The sequence below is a fragment of the Micromys minutus genome, assembly GCF_963924665.1.
Source record: "Micromys minutus genome assembly, chromosome: 24".
In the NCBI taxonomy this organism is placed as follows: Eukaryota; Metazoa; Chordata; class Mammalia; order Rodentia; family Muridae; genus Micromys; species Micromys minutus.
The window spans coordinates 3925177-3950357 of NC_137959.1; the positions used below are offsets into that span (position 1 = coordinate 3925177).

At 45.5% G+C, this 25181-nt stretch overlaps 2 protein-coding genes across 3 annotated transcripts in view; one reads left to right on the forward strand and one right to left on the reverse strand.

The window, feature by feature from the left end:
• Positions 1-864: 864 nt before the first annotated feature.
• Positions 865-4365, reverse strand: LOC308436131 (RNA binding motif protein, X-linked-like-1). Its single transcript, XM_080936941.1, has 2 exons — positions 4274-4365; positions 865-2377 (listed from the first exon to the last, which is right to left on the reverse strand). The coding sequence occupies exon 2, from the start codon at positions 2268-2270 to the stop codon at positions 1104-1106; it is 1167 nt and encodes a 388-aa protein (XP_080793067.1). The 5' UTR covers positions 2271-2377; positions 4274-4365; the 3' UTR covers positions 865-1103.
• A 535-nt stretch (positions 4366-4900) lies between these two features.
• Positions 4901-25181, forward strand: part of SLC10A7 (solute carrier family 10 member 7) — a 208354-nt gene continuing 188073 nt past the window's right edge. For both annotated transcript variants that reach the window (XM_080936785.1, XM_080936786.1), the window contains exons 1-3: positions 4901-5160; positions 10573-10655; positions 20074-20210. In XM_080936785.1, coding sequence (XP_080792911.1) covers positions 5061-5160; positions 10573-10655; positions 20074-20210 — 320 coding nt within the window. In that variant the 5' untranslated portion in view covers positions 4901-5060. The remainder of the gene's footprint in view (positions 5161-10572; positions 10656-20073; positions 20211-25181) is intronic.

The following is a 25181-nucleotide window of genomic DNA, read 5'->3' on the forward strand; positions in this document are numbered from 1 at the left end:
AAAAAGTGATAGCCTGGAGTGATGGTACACATCTATCTTAGCCCTGGGGAGAGGTGGCAGGAAGATCTTTGAAGTCAGCCTGGGCTATGGAGTAAAACCCACCAACCCTTTTCTGACAGGTTTCCACGGGAACCTACACACTAGTCATATACACAAATTCATAGGCACACACACAAACACACATAGACGTAAGAGGCTGGAGGTGGCTCAGTGGTTAAGAGCACTCTTCCAAAGACCCTGGAATTTCTGGCACCCACAAGACAGCTCACAACTCTGTAACTCTAGTTCCAGGGAATCCATACATATGCAGGTAAAAACACCAATGCACATAAGTTACTTAAAAAAAAAAAAAAAAACCTAAGAGGGAGAAAGGAAGCTGGGCATGGTAGCACACATGATTAATTTCAGCTATCACATCTAGTTCAGGTTTATCTATTTCAAGGCCAGCCTGGTCTATAGAGTGAATTCCAGGATGACCAAGTCTACACAGATCAACCTTTTATCAAAAAAGACTAATGGGAGCAGGCAAGGGGAGACTCTTGAAGATTCCAAATGAAATGTCAGCAAAGGAAAAACAGCTTTATGCATTTCCTTTCTTGTTTCTGGGCGAGCAGCTTTTTCTAGGTGCCTGATTTCAGGTTTTTACACTGAGATCCTATAAGTAACACACCACTACCACCCTCTATTAGAATTAGCTTACCTGTATTGGAAGGTTGAGTCAATTTCCCAGAGACCAAATACTATCTAGATGGCTCCTCAAAGCTTAAAATTGCTAACCTCATTTATTGGGGGGTGGGGGGGAGAGAAAATCAAGACAGGAAATTGCCTTTAGGGACACTTTTACTTGGAAAATTACAACACTAGTACAAGTCAAGTCTTACACATTTAACATTTGCTTGTTGAAAGCAATTCATAATATCAAAAATTAATCATGTTTTACTTTTTCCTCACAAGAACACAAAAATGAAGGGGAACTTAAAACAGAAAATTTAAAAAGGTAACACAACAACTTTTCTCTTAGTAGTCCTTGGGTAGTTATGACAGAAGACTTTCCATCTTTTGTTTCTTTGCCTGGAGACCTTGATCCAAAGTCTTATTTGTTTCTAGTATCTGCTTCTGCCTCCCCCTCTATCAGATCGGCTCCCTCCACGGCCACCTCCTCTTGGGGCTCCTCGGCTTGAACTGCTGTAGGAATCACGTGGAGGAGGGTACCCCCTTTCCATGGAAGGAGGAAGCCCTCGTTCTTGTCTGCCAACACGATCACGACCACTTGAGTAGAGATCACTTCTGCTGCTTGAGTAACTGTCTCGACTTCCACCATAGCCATCACGCGAGCTGCTGTAATCATCATAGCGACTGCTTCCTCCGTAAGATGGGGGTGGCCCTCGTGCAGGGGGCGCACTGCGTGAATTTCCATAACTCTCGTAGGAATCTCTGTAGGAACCTCCACTGGGATGATCCGAATAGTCACGATCCCGACCGTATCCATCCCTATCACCATAGCCTCTTGATGGATAGTCATCACGGGAACTGGAGTGACTGTAATCACGGTAAGTGTAATCTCTTGGTGGCGGTGCATAATCTCTGGTGTCACGAGAGCTTGGGTAATCTCTGCTTGAATAGCTGTCTTTTGTAGAATAGCCATCATCTCTTGGGGACAAGTATACATCTCTGCGCGATGGCAGGGGTTCCCTTCTTGGTGGGCCTCCGTAGCTATCTCTTCCACGGGACACTGGTGTTCTTCCGCCCATTCCACTGCTGCTTCGAACTGGTCCTGAAGGCGTTGATCTTTTAGGAGGGGGACCCCCGCTTCGTGGTGGTGGTCCTCTTTTTACTGGAAGTGGTCCCCTGGAAGAGCTCATGTTAAAGTTCATGGAGTACCCGCCATCATCCATGTATCCTCCACGTGAAGGGGGTCCCCTCGTTCCTCCACTTCCTCCTCGAAGACCTCTGGGAGGGCCTCTGCTTCTTGGAGGTGGAGGCGGTCCACGCCTGCCACTTTCAAAAGATGGTTTGGTAGCTTGCTCCACCTTGATGGCTTTTCCATCCAAGGACTTTCCATTCATATCTCTAGCTGCATCTTTAGCATCTGCTGGGCTTTCGAAGGTAACAAAAGCAAATCCTCTTGATTTGTTGGTTTCACGATCTTTCATCAAAAGTATCTCCACTATTCGTCCATACTTGCCAAATACGGCTTCAAGGGCTTTCTCATTCGTTTCTGTATTAAGCCCACCAATGAAGAGCTTTCCTGGGCGATCTGCTTCAACCATCTTTCTTTCCAGCTGATAAAGGTCGGAGGGACTGTGAAGGTCTCAAGCTCCTCCTACAAGCTTGCCAAATGGGCCTTCAAGTAGTTCACCGGTGACAGCTGCTGGGTCTCAGAACAGAACAGAAAAGCCACTAGGACCACTGCACATGAACACCTGTGAATATTATTGCATTAGTTTCCTCAGGCTGCTGTAACAGTGGGGGTGGTTATAAAACACCGATTTTCTTACAGCCCAGGAAGTTACTAAATATGAACTGAGTTTCTACCAAAAACCTTAAAAAACTCTGGACCACGACTCCCTCCTAGCTTCCAGGGGTTGTCAGGAATTCTTAGGCTACTTTAGCTTGTAGATGTCAATCAAGTTGCTGCTTCTACCCTACATGGTACTTATACTCCACCTGCACATCTTCATATGACATTCTGAAGAAACACAGATCAGCATACCTATAAACATTTGACTTCCACAGCCAGGTTCTGAGGTCATAGGATAGTGCTGAACAGTTAATATGGAGAAAGACTATAGGAATCTGACCTCTGTTTAATTCTGGACTATGTGGTTAGGTTCTAAATCCAAGGACAAGTATCTTTTTAAGATACATACAGAAAAAAGGTGGTGCTGGAGAGGGATGCAGAGAGCAGCCGCTTAAAACATGGAGGGGAATGTGATGCCAAACGGGGTAGAGACGGGAGCACCAGAGCCTTAAATCAAGGAAGCCAGGGAATATTCGTGAGAAGCTGGAAAAAGCCTTTAAAACACATGACCCTCTCCAATATCTTGATTTTGGACTTTCTTATTCTGCAACAGTAAAACATGTCTACTGTCTGAGTACAGCTAACTTGGGAAGGGGGCTATTTGTTATAGCAGCCCTAGCAAACTAATACAGCCCTCAACAATACAATTCACAATGAACTACCGTTAAAATTTCTATGAATTAAGATTCTGTTCTAAACAGGTCGAAATCTCTAGAAAGAATCTGTGAGCAGACTTACTTAAGCCAGCACTATCTCCGATGACCTTTTGAGAGTATTCGGTGACCGAGGCAGAGTTTTTTCTTTTGAACTGAGAAAAATTACTGTAAGAAAATTCTTATAAATTTTACTTCCTAAAGCTCCACTTACCTTGTGACTGCCTTATAATAAGCCTTTATCACATTTCATGTACTTCTTTTTGCCTGGTAAATTGTTTAATGTCTCCCTATTAAGTTCTTTTTATCTTGAGATTAGCTTTTCTTCATGCTGCCTGGCGTAATTACCCGCCAGTGGGGGCTGTGCAACTGAGAACCCAGAGCACAGCTGCTTAAAGCAGCTTTTGGATAGCGAGTCATGTCAGCAAGATAAAGTTAAATAGAGCAAATTGCATGCCGAGTCTCTTTCAAGCTTTGAATGCATTCAGAATGAAAGTCTGGTACAATCTCTTTCGAACGTTACGTTCCATAGTAAACTATTCAAGTAGCTGATACCAGGCTGCTTCAAAATGTCCCACAATACTTTGTTCCTTTCTTTCTTTGGGTGCATAAAGAGGAAGGGTTGATGCTCGGAGGACCATTTGTGAAACTATGCCATAGATTCGCCAAAATGCAATGCAAGAAACCGAGGGATGGGGGGGGGGGCGGACATCAGACCCTCCACCCTGGATCTGGCCCTCACTGCTTTTGTTCTGAGTTCCTGGCCCCCACTCAGTTGTCCTGTTGCTTTAGTGGTTCGGGGTCAGGCAAAGGCCCGCACCACGCGGCCTCCGGAATCGCCCGCCCACGCGCGGCACACGGGTGGGGAGGAGCTTGGGTCGCTCTTTCACCGCCCCCCCAGGGAAGATTTGCTCCATCCCCGCCGTCCTCCCCACTCCCGAGGCGGGTTTTGGCCGGGGAGGCGGTCGGGCAGAAAGGCCCGGGCAGGCCACCGACCTGGCGGGAAGGCCCGGCCCGCCTTCCCGCCGCCGCCACTGCCGCGGGAAGGCGGGGGGCCTGCCGTCCTGGACGTGTGCTCGGCCACCGATTTTCAACCTACCCACGGGGCTAACGCTTCCCCAAGTAGGAAGCCGCTTTCCCGCGCCGGTCGCCACACACGCGTCTGCCGCCGCCGCTCCCGCCGAGAACCAGAGGCCGCGAATGGCTTCCCCTCCCCCCGCGCAACGTCAACGCGACGTCGGGCGTCGCCGTAGTGCCCCGAGAATGCGCGCACACGAACCGCCGGCACTGGCGCGCGCAGCCGCCGCCACGGCGCGGCCCGGTACCAGCCAGGCGCACGCCGCCCGTCTCTCGGTCTCAGAGCCGAGGGAGAGACGCTCTCTGCGAGGCATGCCTCGGGGCTCGGGCCGCTGTCACTATAGCTTTACTGCGGTGACACCAAGAATGAGACTGGACTTCTGGGGCGCTTCATCCCTCTCTTCCATCGCGGAACTCCCCAAGCTTGACCTTGAATGCACGGCAGCGGGTCCCGTTAGTGCAACTCGTGACTCCGTCTCCCTTGCACCTTCCTCGTTTGCCTGGTGTGCCTCCGTTCTACGTGCCCTGCGACTGGGGCCTCGGTCTGGTGCGCGTCTATTCGGAGGCGCGTGGTAGTGATGGCGGCGCTCAGCGAGGCTTTCCTGTCACTGGATACTACTACTCCCAGCCCGCCTCGGAGCCGCCCCAGCCACCCCTCGGTCTTTAGTTTACGAGTGGCAATTTGACTTGCTCTGCTGCATGTCTGGAGGGACCGAGGAAAGTGTGGAGACGCCCCAGGGATTTAGGGATCGCAGTTTGGACAGCAAGCCAGCCAAACAAATAAACAAAACCCACCCGCCCTAACAAATATGAGGCTGCTGGAGAGGGTGAGGAAGGAATGGTTCATGGTCGGGATAGTGGTAGCGATCGGCGCCGCTAAGCTGGAGCCGTCGGTCGGAGTGAACGGGGGTAAGTGCCGCACCTCCGCCGGCTGCAGCGCGCCGGTCCCACTTCAGAACTCGGCGGCGAGCGGGAGGAGCGGCCGTCCCGACGGCGGGGCAGCCTCTGGCTGTGCCCGCTCAGAGGGGCGTTAGCTAGCCCAGGATGGGAGTAGGAGTGGGGCAGAGGAATGGCAGTGCAGGTTGCCTCTTCTGAGGGCAATCAATGACTTTTGCTCAATGCCGGAGTGAGGTTTCGGAAACTGAAAGTTACTCCTCTTGTTCTCAGAGTAGCATCCCCTCCCAAGGGACTATAGGTTGCCAGGAGTACTTTATCTGTCCTGGAGTGGGCCTCGTTATCTAGTCTATTTCCGACTCCTCCCTTTTGCACCTTTTTTAAAAAGTCTGTTGGGGAGAAAGGGGGTGGAGGGGAGGTTATTGGGTGGGGGTGGGGGTGGGGGTGGGGGTGGGCGCGGGGGAGAAGAAAAAGGAGAAAAGGAAAGGACACCTTGATCCAAACTTCGATTTTCTTGTGGCTCATGTGTTGTACAGTGATAGTGTGCCTTAGTTGCTGACAGTCCAAAACTCCCATTTCTACTGACACGTTGCATTCTTTCCGAACAGGACACTACTTCCGTGTGCTGCTGGGCTGCCGTTGCTACAGTTCCAGACTGTGTTAGACTCTGCATAGTGTATATTTTGGCAAGGAAGTGTGGATGGGTTAAAACCCCACTCCAATCCCTGAACAGTAGGAGCTTTGTAATGTGGCCTTTGGACACTGGTGGGAACATGGCCCATGTCACTGGGTTTTTATACCCTCTACCCACCTTCAGACAACCATGTCCTGCTTTTCATAGATATTAGTTGAGTTTCTTCAGTTTTTTTTTTTTTTTTTTACCTCGGGTGTTAGATTCCAAGTTTATTGACAGATCAAATATATCAATCATGCAATGTACCCAAATAAGGACAGAAGAGCACACAGTCTTTTTCAAGTAGGAGATGCCCATGTGGATATATGAAATTATACCTTCTTATTAAAACCTTACAGAAGTGAATGGATGATCTCGCAGAATACTGTTTTATCTTCCCCCATCCCTCATCTCTCCTTTTAGAAGTAGCTTCTGGAATGGTTTGGATGGAATTATTTAAACAGTGATTGCAGATAGGAAAACTTTCTATATTTATTTTTTTCCATTTAAGTTTAACATATTTTAAAATTTAAATACAACACAGAGTATGTATAGTTACCAGTTACTTTTAGCTACAGCCTTTCTGTGAGTCTTTGGGAAACTGTGAAGTCGGGATTTTGTCCTTGGAGCTGGGAGAAGTGAAGTTCTCCTGTCTTTGAGATCTCTGCTAAGCTTGGAGATGGAGTTTCTGCTGACCTGTGTGGCCTGTAACCCGTCGTGGCTGAGGTTGGGTCTTTCCCTTGCCTTCTCTGAGTGCTCTTTGGACAGGAAGGTTGCTGATGTTCAATCAGTTCTCTAGAGTCTCTGGCTCTGGCAGATACAAGATGGATTCTGTGGTCTCGGTTGTCTCTGGGACACTGCTGTTGAATTATTGTTATATTTATTTAAGGAATCCTTATGGTAGTAATACAGGCTTTCTTTCTTCATGGGGATGGTGCACAACTTTAATTGCAGCATTCAGGAGGCAGAGGCAGGCAGATCTCTGTGAGTTCGAGGGTAGCCAGGACTACACAGAGAAACTCTGCCTCAAAAATCCCCCCTCCAAATAAATAAACAAATCAAAATTTAAAAAGTAGAAGCAGAATATTTCCAGCTAGAAGTAACTTACAAGGTAATTAAATCAGCATGCCACTGTGTTCTGATTAAAATATTGGGGTGTGAACACAGAGCCTTGGCATACACCCGTTCTGCCCATAACCACACTCAGCCTTGATACCTCATGGTACCCCTACCTCAGCGCTGCTTTTGTAGATGTGGACCACATCAGAGGTTGGGGAACAATGGAAGCCAGGCTTCCTCTTATAATAACTGTGGCAAATACCTGTGTGAAGCTTTGGCAAAAACAGAGTGGGGGTGGGGGGAGGGGCAGACAGAGAGAAAGATAAAGTATCACATATAAGGGACCTGTTCTGAATTAATGAAATCTTAGACAACAACTATTCATGTGTTTCTTCTAGGGCCCTTCCTGTATAAAAATTACTTGTCTCTAGAAGAGTTAAACAATTGGAATTTTCAGGGTAGGTTGTTAAGTTGGTTGAGAGCTCTGTATTCTGTGATCATTTAAATTGGTGGTTCAACTGTGAAGCTTGTTGAATAAAGAAACACTCAAACCAGTCTCCAGCCACACTTTTAGCTACCCCTCAACAAAAATTAAAGATCTAGAGAAGAGATATCACTGAAAATATTTCTCCCATATACTCTTTATAGTCCCTTAAAGCAACTTAAGAGATCTGCCTGCATTAGCCTCCCAAGTGCTAAGATTAGAGGTGTGTGCCACCACATCCAGCTGGAAATGTGAAATGTGGTTTTAAGATGTTTAATCAATTAATTAATTGTGTGTGTGTGTGTGCGTGTGTGTGTGTGTGTGTGTGTGTGTGTGCGTGTGTGCAGAGAACGATTTGTAGGAATCAGTTCTCTCCTTCTGTGTGGATGTGAATTGAAGTCAAGTTGGTGGGTTTTGTGACAGACACCTGTACTCACTAAACCCCACTCAAGCCATCTTGTCAGGCTGGGAATTCTATTTTTTGGATGCATACACAGTAATAGAGACTCCTGCATGTTCTTTTATTCTATTTAGTTTATTTATTTGTTTTAGGACAGTGTCTTATTTACCTCTGTGTGACCTGGACCTTGTCATGTAGACCAGGCTATCCCCAAGCTCACAAAGATCTATTTGCCTTTGCCTCCCAAGTGCAAAATATGCATCTCCATGTCCTCTGCCCTTTTTATTTCTATTTATTTATTTATTTATTTAGGTTTTTTGAGACAGAGTCTCTCTATAGTCTTGGCTGTTCAGGAACTCTCTGTAGACCAGGCTGACCTTGAATTCACAGAGATCTGCCTGCCCCTGGCTCCCAAGTGCTGAGACTCAAGGTTGGTCCCCCCTCCCTGCCCCATGTTTTAAGAGAAGTATTGGTTCTTTTCATTTTACAAATAAAATACTTACTGCACCTTATCTGGTTTTATGCTTTGATGACTGAACTCAGGCTTTTTCCATTTGTTTTGTTTTATTTTTTTGATGTGTGTGTGGAACCCTGCTTTGTACCACTGAGCTACACTGCTCTTTGCAGTCCCCCACCCCCACAGTCCGTTGGTAAAGCAGTGTGGAAGGGAATTGATGTGCTTGCCCTGCAGTCTTAGACTGTTTTAGTTGGTACTTGGAGGCGAGATTGAGATGGGGGAATGCTAGTTCCTTTAGCATCCTTCTTTCCCCTTTAAAAAGACTGGGTGATGCAGGCCAGGTGACACACTCCTTTAATTCCATTGTTAGGAGGCAGAGGCAGGTGGATCACAGAAGTGGAACCCAACCTAGTCTACATAGTGAGTTCCAAGACAGTGCTCTATAAAGAGATCCTGTCTCAAAAAGCAAACAGCAACAACAAAATAGAAAGAATGGCTTTTAGTTATCCTGGAATAGCCCCACTACATTTCTTGGTTTAGAGTTATTGAGATCTGCAGCTAGTATAACAAGTCTTGTGACTTGTTTCTAGAATTTGGCACAGGGAAAGCTCAGGACAAGATGACAGAAACGCCACTCTCTCTGTTCTCTCTATCAGTTTGACTTTGGACACATCCAATCATGTCACTGTTTGACTCTTCCTCACTAGAAATTCTAGAGGGACTCCTGAGGACAGAGCCAGCTCGGACAAGGAGAGGGTCTGGGAAAAAGTGAGACTCTGGGGGTAGGGAGTAAAAATAACATGGCTTTTAAAATTCAGATAGAATTTCTGGGAGCAATCCATTTCTGAACTGAGTCAGACTTCTTGCCTTTACATTCTGCTCCTTACTGACCTCCCTAGTTGTTGGAGAAGTATGCATGTACCAGCACACTGTTGGGACAGATGTGCTCCAATTTGGACAGCAGTGTGTCTCTTTAAAAGCTATGCCACAAATGGGATGTCTGTGATGCTTTTTTTTTTTTTTTTTAAATTCATTGTTGCCTTATAAATATCTAAGACATAGGGCTGGAGAGATGACTCAGTTGAGAGTACTGACTGCTTTCCCAGAGGTCCTGAGTTCAAGTCCCAGCAACCACTTGGTGGCTTACAACCATCTATAATAGAATCTGATGCCCTCTCCTGGTGTGTCTGAGAACAACTACAGTGTACTCAAATATATATAATAAATACATCTTAAAAAAAAAAACTAAGACATCGGTGGGTTACCAAGTGTTTGTTGAATGAATAAATAGTGAGTCTGGTCATCTATCCATATCTATATGTTGAAAATATCAATAGAAATATCAATAGTAGAGGGTTTTGGGACTATGATTGTTAGATATCTATCTGTCTATCTATCTATCTATTTTACATACATCATATATATATGTATATGTGTGTGTATGTATGTGTGAGTATATGCATATATGGTATATGTGTGTGTATATGTATATATATATATATATATATATATATATATATGATTATGATCCTGTTATTTGACTTGAAGCAAACTAGTCTAGCAACAAATTACCTAAGAAGTACATCACAGTGACACATTTTTTTCCCTCACAGTCAGTGAGAGTCCAAAGACAAGATGTTCTCCAAAGCCTCTGCGGCTGTTGCTTTCTTTGCTTCTTCTAGCCAGTGGTGTTTACTTTTGTCTTCTGTACGGCGTGATATGATAATTCCAGTCTTAATCTGACCTCCCTATGTACCTGCATCAAATGGCCCTTTTAGAGTGCCAGTCACCGAGGCTGCCAGCTGCTACTGCTCAGTGTAGAGTGCTTGCCGAGTCTGTGCGACCCCGGGTTTTATCCCTGGTACTGCAAGTCCATGCGCACAAGCAAGCACAGTAGTAGGATAACCACTCAATTCCCAAATGTGGTCCCACTCATAGATTCTGTGTCGATTAATTCTCAGGAATCCAGTACAGGAGAAACAAGTCATGTCTGCCCAGCTTCATGCCCTGTTGACATTTTGGACATGACAGTTTGTAGGTGTGATTTTACACTACCAGGAATGTCTAGCAGAATTCCTGGTGTCTGTGAATCATGCCTTCATCATGCCTGAGCACCAGAACTGACACCCAGAGATTTCTTAACATGGCTAGATATCTGGGTGGATAGTGTGCTGAACCTGAAAGCCGTAGTGCTAACCTTGAGAGCTTCTCTGCAGTAAGGATGCTTCCCTGGAGGAGTGGGCCACAGGGGTACAGCACTAATGCCGGAAGTCATGTTTGGTCTCCTTAGCCTTCTTTCAGACCAGCTTATCTGCTGCAGATGCTCTAACAGTAACTCGTTGCTCTCTTCTCAGGACCACTGAAGCCAGAGATAACCGTGTCCTACATTGCCGTTGCAACGATCTTCTTCAACAGTGGACTGTCATTAAAAACAGAGGTACTGTCACTTGCGCCACATGAATAGTGCAGAAAGCTCCGCTTGCTCTGAGTGCGGACGGTCCAGGGGCTGGAGCGAGGCAGCTGGCGAGGCCTCACTGACAGGACTAGCGTGCTGGGCCTGCACACAGGAACTTCACCTAGGGTTCAGGGCCTAGAGATGAATTAGAATGAACTTTTTTTTTTGATCACCAGATCTAATTTTAATTAATTAATTAAATTTATACCCCTTCTACAGTTTCTCCTCTCTCCTCCCATGGATATCAACTAGCCTTTGCATGTCAAGCTGCAGTAAGGCTATGTGTCTCTTCTCCTATGGAGCCTAGATGAGCAGCTCAGTGTGGGGAAAGCATCCCAAAGGTAGGCAGTTTAGTCGGAGACAGCCCTGCCCCCACATGAAGACTGAGCTACACAACTGCAGCATTGTGCAGAGGACCTGGGTCAGTCCTCTGTGGGCTCCCTGGCTGGCAGTTCAGTCTCTGTGAGTCCCTATGGGTTAGTTGATTTTGTAGATTTTCTTGTGGTATCTTTGACTCCTCTGGCTCCTTCAATCAGTCCATCCTCTCCCTCTCCCACTGAATTCCCCAAGCTTCTCCTAAGAGATGCATGGGGAATGTGATGGTTTCTATATCTTAGGAGTAGCACTATTAGAAGGTTTGGCCCTGTTGGAGGTGTGGCCTTGTTGGAGTAGGTGTGTCACTATGGGTGTGGGCTTTAAGACCCTCATCCTAGCTGCCAGGAAGTCAGTATTCTACTAGCAGCCTTCCGATGAAGATGTAGGACTCCGCAGCTCCTCCTGCACCATGCCTGCCTGGATGCTGCCATGTTCCTGCCTTGATGATAGTGGACTGAACCTCTGAAGCTGTAAGCCAGCCCCAATTAAATGTTGTCCTTATAAGACTTGCCTTGGTCATGGTGTCTGTTCACTGAAGTAAAACACTAACTAAGATGGGGCTAGGGGAGGATGGACTATGAGGAGAGGAGGGAGGGGAAAGCTTTGCTCAAGATGTGAAGTAAATAAATTAATTAACTTAAAAACAGACTAAGCTTTGTGTGTGTGTCGGTGGAGGGGGTGCTTCTGGCTTCAGAGGCTAAGTCCGTTATCATTGTGGTTAGGAGCTTAGCAGACAGACAGACAAGCATGGTGCTGGAGCAGCAGACACACAGACAGGCATGTTCTAGAGCAGCAGACAGAGAGACAGGCATGGTCTGGAACAGCAGACAGACAGACAGGCATGTTCTAGAGCAGCAGACAGAGAGACAGGCATGTTCTAGAGCAGCGGACAGGCAGTAGTTGAGAGCTTACATATTGAGACCACAGCTGTGAGGCAGAGTACTAACTGGGCATGCTTAGTTGAAACTGGGTACTTTCAAGCCCACCTAGGGCATTCAAACTACCACACCTTGTGTTTAGGATGCTGAGCTGTGCCATTACCATGAGTTTAGCCCAGGCTACACAAAACAAGAACCAAAAAGCAAATGTTTTTTCTTTTAAAAATCCGGTTTATTTTTTAGTGGAATATATAAACATAAATTGTGACTGTTTTCATGATGGTATGAACTGTGGAGAAAACTGCAGTGCACTTGCTCTGCTTGAGTGTCCGGAGGTCCTTAGGGGGTGTGGTTCCCATAACTCTCATGGCTGCTTTGTGTCAGCTTGACACCAACCTGGCATCTAGGCATGTTCTATGTCAGCTCAAGGACTTGTCAGAAGAGCACGTTCCAGCGTGCCCACAGTTGTTCAGTATCCTGACAGAAGTCACATGCTGGCATGCATGGTGCCTATGGCCCAGTCCTTGCTGACATGGCTTCTCTCTAGAGCTGCCATGGGTATAGATTTGCACGCACATGTGTGCTGGGACATGGAGTCCCTCAGTATGTGCCCAGGAGTGCTGCGGGTCATAGGGTGTATTTTGGTGTGATCTGAGTGAAGATTTTGTTGGTCACTTTTTGATGACTTGACACAAACCTAGAGTCATCTAGAAAGAGGGAACCTTATTTCAAGTATTCTCCCCCTCAGAATGCCAGTAGGCAAGCCTCCGGGGGCATTTTCTTGATTACCGATTGACCGTGGGAGGGTCCAGCCCACTCAGCTGGGCTTGTGTGCTGTGAAAGAGCAAGCTGAACTAGCGTGGAGTGAAGCCAGCGAGCAGCTTTCTCCATGTTGTGTACTGTCTCCAGCCTTCTGGATGTTTCTGCCCCTCATCCTCAGTGATGAACTCTAGCATGGAAACAGCATGAAATAACTCTTTCCTCCCCAAGCTGCCTTTGGACATGGTGTTTATCACAGCGATAGAAAACAAGCTCAGGTAACGACTGAAGCTAGTTACCTCCTTAGGCCATGCTGTTTGTTAGTAACACAGGAGATGGAGTTTACTGAAGTTCTCATTCCGAACGTATTGGGCTGCTGTAACTCTTTTCACTTGTTGCATTTTTGATATTCATAGGATCGGTGTGTAAAGTTTAGAACTGGTGCATTTCATCCCAACAGTTGTAAATATTCTCACCGATTGGCTGCCTTTCTGAAGACAAGTGGCGCCGGGTATATTTTCCTGTTCTGTTAATTATGGGTCCTTTGGAAATGTTGGTTACGAGTAACCATTGTTAGAGGGAATAGGCCTTCTCTGTGAACACCTGAGTTCCACTCTTGGTTCTCAGCGTGCAGAATGGTGTTTGCTGTGCTGTGGTCCAGGCCAGACATGACTTGGGAGTCTTTCTCCTGGCCTTGGTTAATGCTGTGGAGCTGCTGCCTGACGAAGTCCTCTGCTTGGGACGTTGCTCTAACTATGTCCCCTGGTATCCATTTAGTGGCTACAGCTGTTATTTATGCCATGGGAAATCTGTCAAGAGATTTCTCATCTCTTACTCCTTAGCTTCTTAATGTTATTCTGTGAAGCAGCCAACCTCATGCGTTGTAAGAGTAGAGGAAGGGGGAATGTCACAGCTCTCAGTGTCTCTAAGGACTGACTTCTGTGAGCACCTTGGAAGCCTTCAGCTTACCCAGCTAATTTGGATGTAATGCTGATAGGCTTTGATCCTGAGCTTTATTGTGCTATCTGAGTAGCCATCAAAGCCGTTTCTTCCATCAAAGACCCTTTCAAGCCATACCCCAGTCAGTCTCTTTCAAAAGCTGTTTAGCTTAGATTACATCAGTGCGAAGTGCTGGACCATCTAAGCCCTGCTGTTTTCACGGGCGGTCCAACTGTTAGGAAGAAGTGGTTTGTAATTTATTTTTTGCTTAATAATCCTAAATTAATTTTTATGATACTATTTTCTACTTGTTTGGTTCTGGAATAGTGTGTGTTTGTTCACTTAGATGGTGAGCTTTTGAGTTGTATCTTTCTGAAAGCATTTCTCCCACTCATCCTTAATTTACATTGAACATTTCATGGTCTGTTACTTGTGCATTGATTTAATGATGTGTAATCTAAAATTAGCTTATATATTTATTTATTTCACTTTGTGTGTATATAGTTGTATATACGTGGTGTGTGTGTGTGTGTGTGTGTGTGTGGCCATATGCACCTGTGGAGGCCAGGGGTCAGCGTGTGGTGTTCTCTGTTACTCTCCACATTAGCTCTTGAATCCAAGTTAGTTTACTGATTGGCTAAACTGGCTGCCTGTTGCGCCTCAGGCATCCCTCTCCCCTCCGTGCACTAACGTACACACAGGATTCACCACACCCAGTGTTCTGTAGAGATGCTGGGTCCACTTAGGTCTTCTCGCTTATGTAGGAGGTGGTCAAGCTGACCCATCGCCCCAGCTCATTTTACTAGTTCATGAACACCATAATGGGTCCTATGCTGACGCAAGCTAGATGCAAGTCAACTTTGCGGCTGTTAGTTTCTAATTTTTGAAAACCCGTTGAAATTATTTTGGAAATGTTGTTATATTGAAATACAGTGAAATTCAATCAACTTTATGTTTAGCTAACATAGTAGTTACAATTGCATTTCTGTGACCAAAATTCCAGGCAGAAACCACGTAAGGGAGGAAAGGCTTTGCTGGGCTTCCGCTCCTTGGGCCAGGGGAAGCACAGTGAGGCAGCTCTTACAGCCAGGGTGTGAGTGGAGGCTATCCCCATCATGGAAGACCATACCAAAGCAGAGGCCGGGCTCTGACCTCCGAAGGTCTACTTCTGTTAGATGACCTCTTTCCCTTAAAGGTTCCATACGTCCCAAAGCGGTGCCAACCAGCTGGGAAATAAAATGTGAGCATAGGACTGAGAGGCTGGATCAGGGCTACAGTGCCTGTGTGTGAGCAACAGGACCTGAGTTTTAATCCTCTGGAAAACAGAACTGATAGCGTGGCCCTGTCAGACAGAGTCCCATGGCTCCCAGGGTATCATCTACCTCAAATGGCAAGCTCCCGGCTCAGTGAGACACTGTCTCAAAAAGGAGAAAAAAGTAGAAAATGACAGGGGATGCCTGAGCATGGGCTGGGCACCTACACATACTCATACTTGAATGTACACATGTGCACGTGCAAGTATGTACTTGTGCATGTACAGGTTCACACACACACACAGATACGCCTGTCAGAGAACTTGTAATAGACTATGGCAAGCCAGTTCATTCAGGCTCGGGCCCTAGTTGGACAGAGCACACAGATTTTCTTCATTTCTCTAAACTGATGATGATTCTGAAACCCCATTAGCAGAGCAGTAAATACAGCAGATGTCAAGCTCTTGGTTTGTGCAACTTGTCTCAAGCTCCAGTGCTGACACTCAGAAAGTCTGAGAACTGTCAAACAAGGTTTCTGGGGAAACTGATGTGTAAGTAACTTGTTTCTGCATCCTTGTCCGAGTTCTGATTTGAAGCATCTCTCGCTCTCTGAGGCCCTGCTGTGGGTAGCGTGTGCAGTGGAACGTGGAGTTTGACCTGTATTGTGTGTAACTAAACAAACTGCACCCCAGAGCCAGTTTTTAGTTAGTCGTGGTGGTATATTCCAATATATGGCCTTAAATTCACATAAATAAGTATGGAATAATGCTATTTGGGGTTTATAGGGCTTGTATGCTTTTTGTTTTCTGGTCCCTTGTTTTTATATGTGTGTATATTCATGTCTGTGTGTCCTCATGTGTGTATTTAGGGCTAGAGGACAACTTTCAGTGTTGTTCCTCAGCCATTGTCTCTGGTCTCCCACCCCCTTTATTTTGGGACAAGTTCTCACTGGACTGGATCTCACCAAGTAGATGAAGCCGGCTGATCAATACGACCCCAGGGCTCTGCTTGTCTTTTCTCTTTCATCCTGGGTCACAAGCACATGAGGGCCCAGCCTTTGAAAGATGGGTTCTGGGGTTGAACTGAGTCTCAGTGCTTGCAGCAGAAGGTGGAGGCCAAGGCTTTGCTATAAACAGCAGGAGTCTGCTACTGAGCACCTCTCTGACCCTCATTTAGCATTTCTTCAATGAAGGAACAAGTTGCCAGCTTTCTCTATAACCTGTGCTAGTGGTAGAGGGTAAGATGGCCTACTTCATCCCCTCAGCAGCTTAGATTGTGACATTGTTCAGATTATAGCCTATTTCACATGTAGTAGCTTTTTTTTTTTTTTAAATCTCTGCCATACATCTGGGAGAAGCAATGTAAAGGGGAGAATGATTTATTTTGGCTCATGGTCTTATCTACTTCAGTCTGTGGCTGGCTTCCTCCTTGCTTTGGCTTAGGTGAGGCTGAATATCATTGTGGTGGGGGAGGGACTGTTTGGCAGAGCTGCTTGTCTCTAGGCAGAGAGGAAGCAGAGTGGGGAGGCATAATCCTATGACTGCTTCTTCAAGAGAACCTCACCTCCTGAAGTTACTCAGGTGACCCGAATTCTTTTGGTTGTTTACAGAATTTGAGGCCAGTCTGAGCTACATGAGACTTGACTCAAAACAAACAAACAAACAAGCAAACTAGCAAATAAATAGATAACATAATGAATATTTATAATCACTTTTGCCTTTAGAATTAGTACCTAGAAATAAAATTATGTCCAAGAGATTCTATCATTCTCTAAGTATATCCCCAAATTTTTCTTTTGATATACCTGTCACAGATGTGTTTTACTTGTTGCATTCTGGCTAAAAGTTTATTGTGATAATCTTTTAAAAGCCATGTATCTGGCATGTATTAGGAGCCTCTGAGCACACTTAACTGTAGCTGCTCTTGAAGTAGTGGGCATTTGTAAAGCGCTTGTGTCAGACTTTGTGAGGTGTAACTTTGAAGATTCTGATTCATTGGACTGACTATGCCTAGCTTTCTTTCAGGTCCATCCAAGGCCCTAGTGTGGTTCTGGTGGGCTGGGCATTCCCAGAGCCTCCGAGCCATCCATGCTTTTAGGTACAACTTGGACCAAGGAGGAGCCAGTGCATCTCCTGGTGGGGAGGCAGAGAGGGGGCTAGTGGGTGAGTCTGCACAAGCCACTCTTTGCAGACACTGACCAGGTCGCAGAGTTCTGGAGGCTGAGGGTCTGCTGCACATTTTGAAACATGAAGGTTAAAACAAGTGAGTCTGTGGCATTGAATATGCCTAATGATTGCTTGCAACCTTTTGTCTTGTAGCTGGTTTCTTTAAAAACACATTTGTTTTATTATTACCTCTGTGTATGATAGCTATCAAGGGGTGGGGCTGTGTGTGGAAGGCAGGACAGCTTTGGAAGTGGGTTCTGTCTTTCTGTTGTGACTCTAGGGAGCAAATTCAGGTCAGCAGCTGTGTGCAGGGAGCCCTTTTACCTGCAGAGCCATCTCCTTGGCCCTTGCTACTTCTTTCTCCTACTTGTTTTCTGTCTGACTTTTTCAAGAAACAGCTGGGCCTTCTCTACTCTTTCTTTCTATCCATTCATTTGTTTGTCTGTTAATGTTTTGAGACAAGGTATCACTATGTATTTCTGGATAGCCTGGAGCTCACTAGGTAGTCCAGGGCGGCCTGGAAAATCAGAGATCCTTCTGATTCTGCCCTCCAAGTTTTACATTACTTCCAGGGGATTAAAAGTGTATGCTACCATGCTTAGCCCTACTTTCTAAATGTGTTGGATTTCAGCAGAATAACATACAATATAAATATAAATGCATATGTTTGTAAATATATATATATGTATATATATGCATGCATACACGCACACACATATTTGAATTGCAGCATTAATGATTCCATGATTTTTTGGCTGTGAGACTCATAACAAGTTCACTGTGTGCATTTTGTTCTATTCTGTTTGGTTTGCTTTGGTTTTGCATCTCATATAGCTCAGGTCAGCTTAGTTTCACTGAGTAGCTGAGGATGACATTGAACTCCTGACCTTCTGCCTCAACTTCCCAAGTATTAGGATTACAGGTGCGTGCCATTGTTCCTAGTTGTGTGGTTCTGGGAAGCAGGCTCAGGGCTTGTGTGTGTCAGGCAAGTCCTCACTCCTCCAGGTGAGCTGCCACCTCGTGTGCCCTTTTGTCTGTGGCCACACCACTGTGAAAGTGCCCAGGCTTGAGTGGGTGTTTTTTATCCTCGTGGGGCAGCTTGTGATGCGGTGGTATGCCAGGAATGGGTGTGGTCTGCTCTTCCCCTTGTTCTCAGGGTCAGTTCCCTCAGCAGCACTGTGGGTAATACTACTGGCCTCACAGGATTGTGTGGAAACTGGGTGAGATAACATGTACTTAGTTTAGCTTAGCTCCAGGCATTGGACATCTCACAAGAACTCTTGACAAAGAACTCCAGTCAGTCTTCAGCAGGGGAGGAACTCCTTGGATTATAAATTGTTATTGGACATTGAGCTCCATGGAGACAGCGCTGGGGCAAGCGAGAGCCGGACGGGCGCTGGGCGACTCTGTGCACAGCGGAGGAAAATCAACCAAACACGGGAAAAGGAGATTCTAAGAAGCCAAGAGGCAAAATGTTCTCATACGCATTCTTTGTGCAAACCTGTGGGAAGGAGCTCAGGAAGAAGCATCCAGAAGCTTCTGTCAACTTCTCAGAGTTCTCCAAGAACTGCTCAGAGAGGTGGAAGACCATGTCTACTAAAGAAAAAGGGGAAATCTGAAGATATGGCAAAGGCTGACAAGGCTCGTTATGAAAGAGAAATGAAAATTACACCCCCCCCATAGGGGAGACTAAAAAGAAATTCAAGGACCCCAATGCACCCAAGAGGCCTCCTTTGGCCTTCTTGTTCTGTTCTGAGTACCACCCAAAAATCAAAGGTGAGCATTCCTGCTTACCCATTGGTGATGTTGCAAAGAAACTAGGGGAGATGTGGAACAACACTGCCGCGATGACAAGCAGCCCTGTGAGAAGAAGGCCGCCAAGCTGAAGGAGAAGGACGAGAAGGATGTTGCTGCCTACAGAGCTAAAGGAAAACCTGATGCAGCGAAAGGGGGTGGTCAAGGCTGAAAAGAGCAAGAAAAAGAAGGAAGAGGAAAATGAGGAGGATGAAGAGGATGAGGAAGAAGAGGAAGATGAAGAAAGAAGATGATGATGATGAAGTTAGTTCTAGTGCAGTTTTATTTTTTGTCTATAAAGCATTTAGCCCCCCATGTACACAGCTCACGCCTTTTAAAGAAAAGTATTGAAATGTAAGGCTGTGTAAGATTTGTTTTTAAACAGCACAGTGTACTTTTGTATGTGTCTTTAGATAGCCCTGTATGATATCTTCAGTAGCCACTAACTTTGCCTGGTGCAGTTTGGGGGTTGTCGATTGGCATGACAATTTAAAGCAGGTTCTTGTTGGGGCACAGCATAAATTAGTTATATATGGGGACAGTAGTTTGGTTGGGTTTTTTGTTTGTTTTGTTTTTCTGTTTTTTTTTTCCTTTTGGGCTTTTTTTCATCTTCAGTTGTCTTTGATGCAGCTTATAAGAAGATAATTGTTGTTCTGTTAACTGAATACCACTCTGCAATTGCAAAAAAAAAAATGCGGCTGTTTTGTTGGCATTCTGATTGTTTCTAAGTAAATACAATTTTTTATTAAAAATATTGGATAGAGTATTTTTTAGAAATTATTATTTGATTTCCCAAATGATATTTCTGATAAAATTCATACAACGACTAGAGATTAGTATACTTGGCTAAAGTGCGCAAGTCTCATGAAGTTTCCTAAGATAGGTTTTTAATGTAATAGACACGTGTTCTTATTTATAGCACCAGCAGCCTTTGATTCTATTACACTATCATGCTAATTGGCTTATGCTTTACTGACCAGGACGACCAGGAATGTACAGGTCAGAATCCTCAGGGCATGTCATATATCTGACGGGAATTCGATAGCTCAGAACTTTGTATGAAGCTACTCTATTGTTGGCGTCATGCTTTTCCTCATAGCCCGTCTGGTATGCACGTGCCTGTAAAGACCTAAGAGTTGAAACAGTCCAGCAGTTAGAGCTGCGTGTGTGACATCACCGTACGCAGGCTCTCTTGGCAGCGTCCTGACCTTGGGCTTTGCTTCCTTTGCTCTTCCAGGAGCTGACCAGCGCACTGGTGCACCTGAAGCTGCACCTCTTCATCCAGACCTTCACACTGGCCTTCTTCCCAGCAGCAGTATGGCTCTTCCTTCAGCTCTTATCAGTCACGTCCATCAACCAGTGGCTTTTAAAAGGGTATGTTTAGACTTTTCGATGGGTATTTTTTTAATGGGGCAGCTCTAGTGACATTGTTTCTATGGCAACTATAAATAAAAGGACTTTTGTGTTATTGGAAAGGAGATCACTTTTTAAACATTGTCTGTTAAAACAATAGCGTTTTATTAGAGGATCAGGAGAGATTTGTTTAACTGAATCTTAAAATAGACTTCTGTGGGAAATTTTAAGGGTACAGGACAGATACTTCCTGGGCATTTCCCGTGAGTAGGAGAGGACTTGGGGAGATGGCTCAGTGGTGAAGACTGATGTCTGTAACCCCGAGGTTGGAGGAGACAGAGGCAGGAGGCTTGGAAAGGCTTGCTGGCTATCAGCTTAGCCCCAGGTTCAGTGGGAGGCCCTGTCTGAGGGAATAATGTGAGGTTGAGAGTGTTAGAGCTGACATCTTCCTCTGGTCTCCGGGCGTGTGCAAACACATACATGCACCCCACCCCAACCTTCCTCACAGAAGTGCAAGGTTGGAAGATGACTGTAGGCTGTCAGCTGGAGTCTGTTGGGGCTGCCTGCACCTTTTAAAGTGTGCACTGATAATGGCTGACTGTGATGTTAAGATGCTTAATAAAAGTATGTGTGTGGGGCAGATGCTTAGTTTTTTACCTGTTCTGATTTATGTTGATATAGCTAATTTAGCAGATTTATGACACTTTTCTTTCATGAAAAAGTTACCATGTTTAATGAAAAGGATTTAGCAGTTGAAATATTAATTAAAATAGTGTAAAACCTACCATACTTTGGCATCATGTTCTAGCTGCTTCAAACACCAAACACAAAGCTCAGGGTTTGCCCTCTGACCCTACCACTGGCATACTGTGTGACTTCTAGCAAAATGACCTCCCAGATGGTCTCGCTTTTAATTGTATAAAATGAGGACAACAATACTTTAACCAGTTTATAATCTTTGCTGCATCAAATTTTTCCATCCATGGCATAATTTTTTTGTTACCCGATATTGGAGAAAGAACATCAAACAGAAGTGCTAGTGTAGTGTCCCAGCAGGGAGACTCAGAGTAGGCCATCAGCAGTCAGTAGGGTGGACAAAATAAAAATGGGTGCCGGCCGAGGGAAAGTGTGCCTGGGGTGAATGGCCAGGCTGCTGGGAACAGTTTCTCCCCATAGTTCCTGGGGAGAATGTTCTCCAGAATGGAAACAGTATACTAAAGCAGTCAGGCAGTAACAAGCCTGGAGTGAAGGAGGCCTGTGCTGTGAGGCCTGTTTGTATGGGAACCTTCTGGACTAAGTACTGAGCATCTGTTGGACATGGGGCATGCAAGAAGTACAGATGTTATTTTATTTCTTTTCAGGGAACTTCCAATCTAGTTGATTACATGCAACATGTATATGCTATTTATGTGTGCTTCTGTGTATCTGTCTGTTTATCTATGTCTATCATCTAATCTGTCTGTCTATCTGTCTGTCTGTCTATCTGTCTGTCTATCTATCTATCTATCTATCTATCTATCTATCTATCTATCTATCTACCATCTATCTAGCTATGGTAAATGTTAATCCATATCAGTTAAAACTCGACAGTATCTGTGATGTTTAGAGTAGAGGGTTCCAAAATGAGGCATTAGTGAGAGACATGAAGTTTCTTTGGGTCAGCTCAGCAGAGTTGAGTACTGGGCTGGGGACTCTTAGGCTTGAAGCTGTAGCTAAAAGGGAGCTCAAAGGAGAGAACTAGGAATTAGTGGTGGTCGTCAGAACAGAGCATTCTGATAGCATGGGGGTGCAGTGTGAGGAGAGGCACACTTGTCTTGTGTGTGCCAGGTAGAGCAGGCTGTCCCATCATGCCCACCGCAGGGTGCTCAAATCCCTCTGTTCTTCCTTAGCCTCCCTGCTTTAAGTAGAAACGCTGTGTGTTTGTGTTCTAATTTGCTCTTCTGTTACCACGATAAATATCATGGTGAGGAAATGATTCATTTCATCTTATACAGGTAACAGTTGGTCACTGAAGGAAGTCAAAGCAGGATCAAGTCAGGAACCTGGAGGTAGCCATTGAAGCAGAGGCTTTAGAGGCTTACTAGCCTGCTCTCTGACAGCCTTTCGTATACAACACAGGCCCACTTGCCTGGGATGGTGCTGCCCACGATGGGCTTGGTTCTTCTACATCAATCAGTAATCAAGAAATGCCCCACAGACAATGCTATAGGCCAGTCTGATTGAGGCAGTTCCTCCACTGAGGTTCCCCTTTCTAAGGTGACGTTCGTTTGTGTGAAGTTGGCAATAAAAATGAATCAGTTCCGTTAGCTTGAGGGAGTACAGAATTATGGGCGAATAGACGTAAGGAGTGGATGGAGGTAGACCCACTCAGAGGTGTTCGAGTGTGCAGCCATCCTGGGAAGAGTGAGACCTTGGCTTCCTTGACAGTTTATAAGCAGCACATGGAGTCATACGCTACTCCAACTTCCAAAGTAGATCATGGAGTGAGAACTAGCTCCCATGATGCACTCAGAGAGAAAACTGACTTTCTAGAAACTGAGTATAATTATTCTGGAGCTCTGTTGTCTAGCTCAGGGGATAGCATTAGTAATAAGGCATAATATGTCAGGCAAGGGTGGTGCACACCTTTAATCCTAGCACTTGGGAGGCAGACAGGTAGATCTCTGGGAATTCAAGGCTTGGTCTACAGAGCTAGTTCTAGGACAGCCAGGGTTACACAAAGAAATCCTGTTGTGAAACACCACCACCATCCAAAACACGGTTTGGAATGTTTTGCTTGTATAACACTAGGGAGGCTGAGGCAGGAGGATTGGGAATTTTAGGTTATCCTGGGTTACATAGTTCAATGTAGTCCCTGAGCTGTACACTGCAAAAGCTGCTGGCCCACCAAAGTCATCGAAGCAGTGTCAGGCCCCTCTGTCCCACCTCTGCCTCCAGCCTTGGCAGTGAAGTGTCCCTCAGGAGTTGTCAAAATGGCGGCCTCTCTCAAAATGGCGGCCTCTCTCAAAATGGCGGCATGACAGCATCTCAGCTTGGCAGCAGTCACAGGACCTGCAGGAGTTGTTCACAGTGATGTACCACCTTTACTGTTTCTGTGGGAGCTGCTCCTCAGGAGCTATCCACAGTGGCAGCACCTCCTTCCCACCTTCCCCACCCCCGGCAACCCTACAGAAATGTTGCACCAACAAAAGCAGGCTTCAGGAAGAGGAGGTGAAAAGAACCACCAATCCCTGAGCAGGAAATTCTACCAGTCTCCAAGCTTCCCAAACTGAGGACTTGAAATCCCATGAGTCCTCACTCTGAAATGCCTGTCCTAAGAAGCTCTGCCCCCTCAGAAGTCCTATATAAGCACCATCCCTTTGTCCAGTTCCCTGTTGTCTGCTCCCGGGAGCAGAGGGCAGCAGTCCCTGAATTCATCAGTCCACACCTGGACCCCCCCAATAAATCTTTCCTGAGATTTTCTGCTTGGTGTGACTCCTGTCGGAAGAAGCCAGGAAGAAAAGAAGCAGTAGAAGGAAGAAGGGAAGAAGCAAACAAGTGGAGCAGGGCTGAGGCTCCTCCCTGGGAGCTGTAACACCTCGGCTGAGGAGGCTTCCTCTCACAGCTATGTGATTCCTGGGCCCCCATGTCTCAGGATGCCCTCCCTTCCTAGCAGAAATACTTATATTGAAGGCCAGACCATTTCTTAAAAAACAAAACAAAAAAAACCAACAGCAACAACAAAAAACAAACACCAAAAAGACAACAATAACAAACAACAAAAAATCCCAAACCAGCCAACTAATCAAACAAAAAAAGGGCCTTCTAAATGTCGTGTCTACTGGGTCCTCTGTGAACTTTCCTTCTGGTTAGGCTGTACTCTGTTCAGAAGCTGAGGAATGTTTTTCCGCATTAGTCCTCAGATTTGCTGCCCACAGTTCTGACTGCCCAGTGTTCAGGGTGTTTCCTATACCAACTGAGAGAATATATTTACTATCATGGCCACAGATGTGCGGACGGAATTGAATAAGAACACATTTACAGCCGACATTAGAATTCACCACGGAGTGTAATTGGAGACACGTGGTGACTTTACAGCTTGAGAGAGTTGTTGAGATGAAAGGTAACTGTGAACTGGAAATAGTCTTGAGCTTTAGATGCCACCCCGAGGCTTTATTTTCCCCAAAGATCTATGAAGATGCAGAGATTTTCTCTGAGCACAGTGTTGCCTCGCCTCGGCCGTCTTTGAACTCATGATCCCTCTTGCCACAAGTGTGAGTGTCTGGGGCCACAGGTGTGTGCCCCTATCCCAGTTCCTGAAGGTGTCTGTGGCAGTAACCCAAGATTATGTTATCTGTTTTACTTACATAACCTAGTGGCTTTTTGAACTCCATAATTAAAGTTTAGTGCATGCGTGTTTTAATGAAACAGGTCTCACGTATTGCTAGGATGGATTATAGGCATGCCTTACTGTTACTTTATATATTTTTAAACTAAGTTTTGTTTATATATGTACACTGTAGCTGTCTTCAGACACACCAGAAGAGGGCACAGATCTTACTACAGATGGTTGTGGGCCACTATGTGTTGGGAATTGAACTCAGGACCTCTGGAAAAGCATTCAGTGCTCTTAAATGCTGAGCGATCTCTCCAGCCCCTTATTATATATTATTATTAGCTATTATTTGTTTTTTGACAAAATTAGCTATTATTATTTGGGTTTTTCTTTGTAGCCCTGGCTGTCATGAAACTCACTCTGTAGACCAGGCTAGCCTGGAACTCAGAGATCTGCCTGCCACTGCCTCCCTAGTGCTGGGATGAAAGGTATGTGCCACCACTGCCGTATTGTATGTTGTGTTATGTATGTTTAACAAGTACTCTGCTAACTATACTAATTCCTAGCCCCTCAACCTGTAAACAGCTTAAGAAAACCATCTAAGCCTGCAGAATGTAATGAGCATTCAGGGCTTACATTGTCCCTTGGTGTCTAAGTTCAAGAGGGAATATGTATCA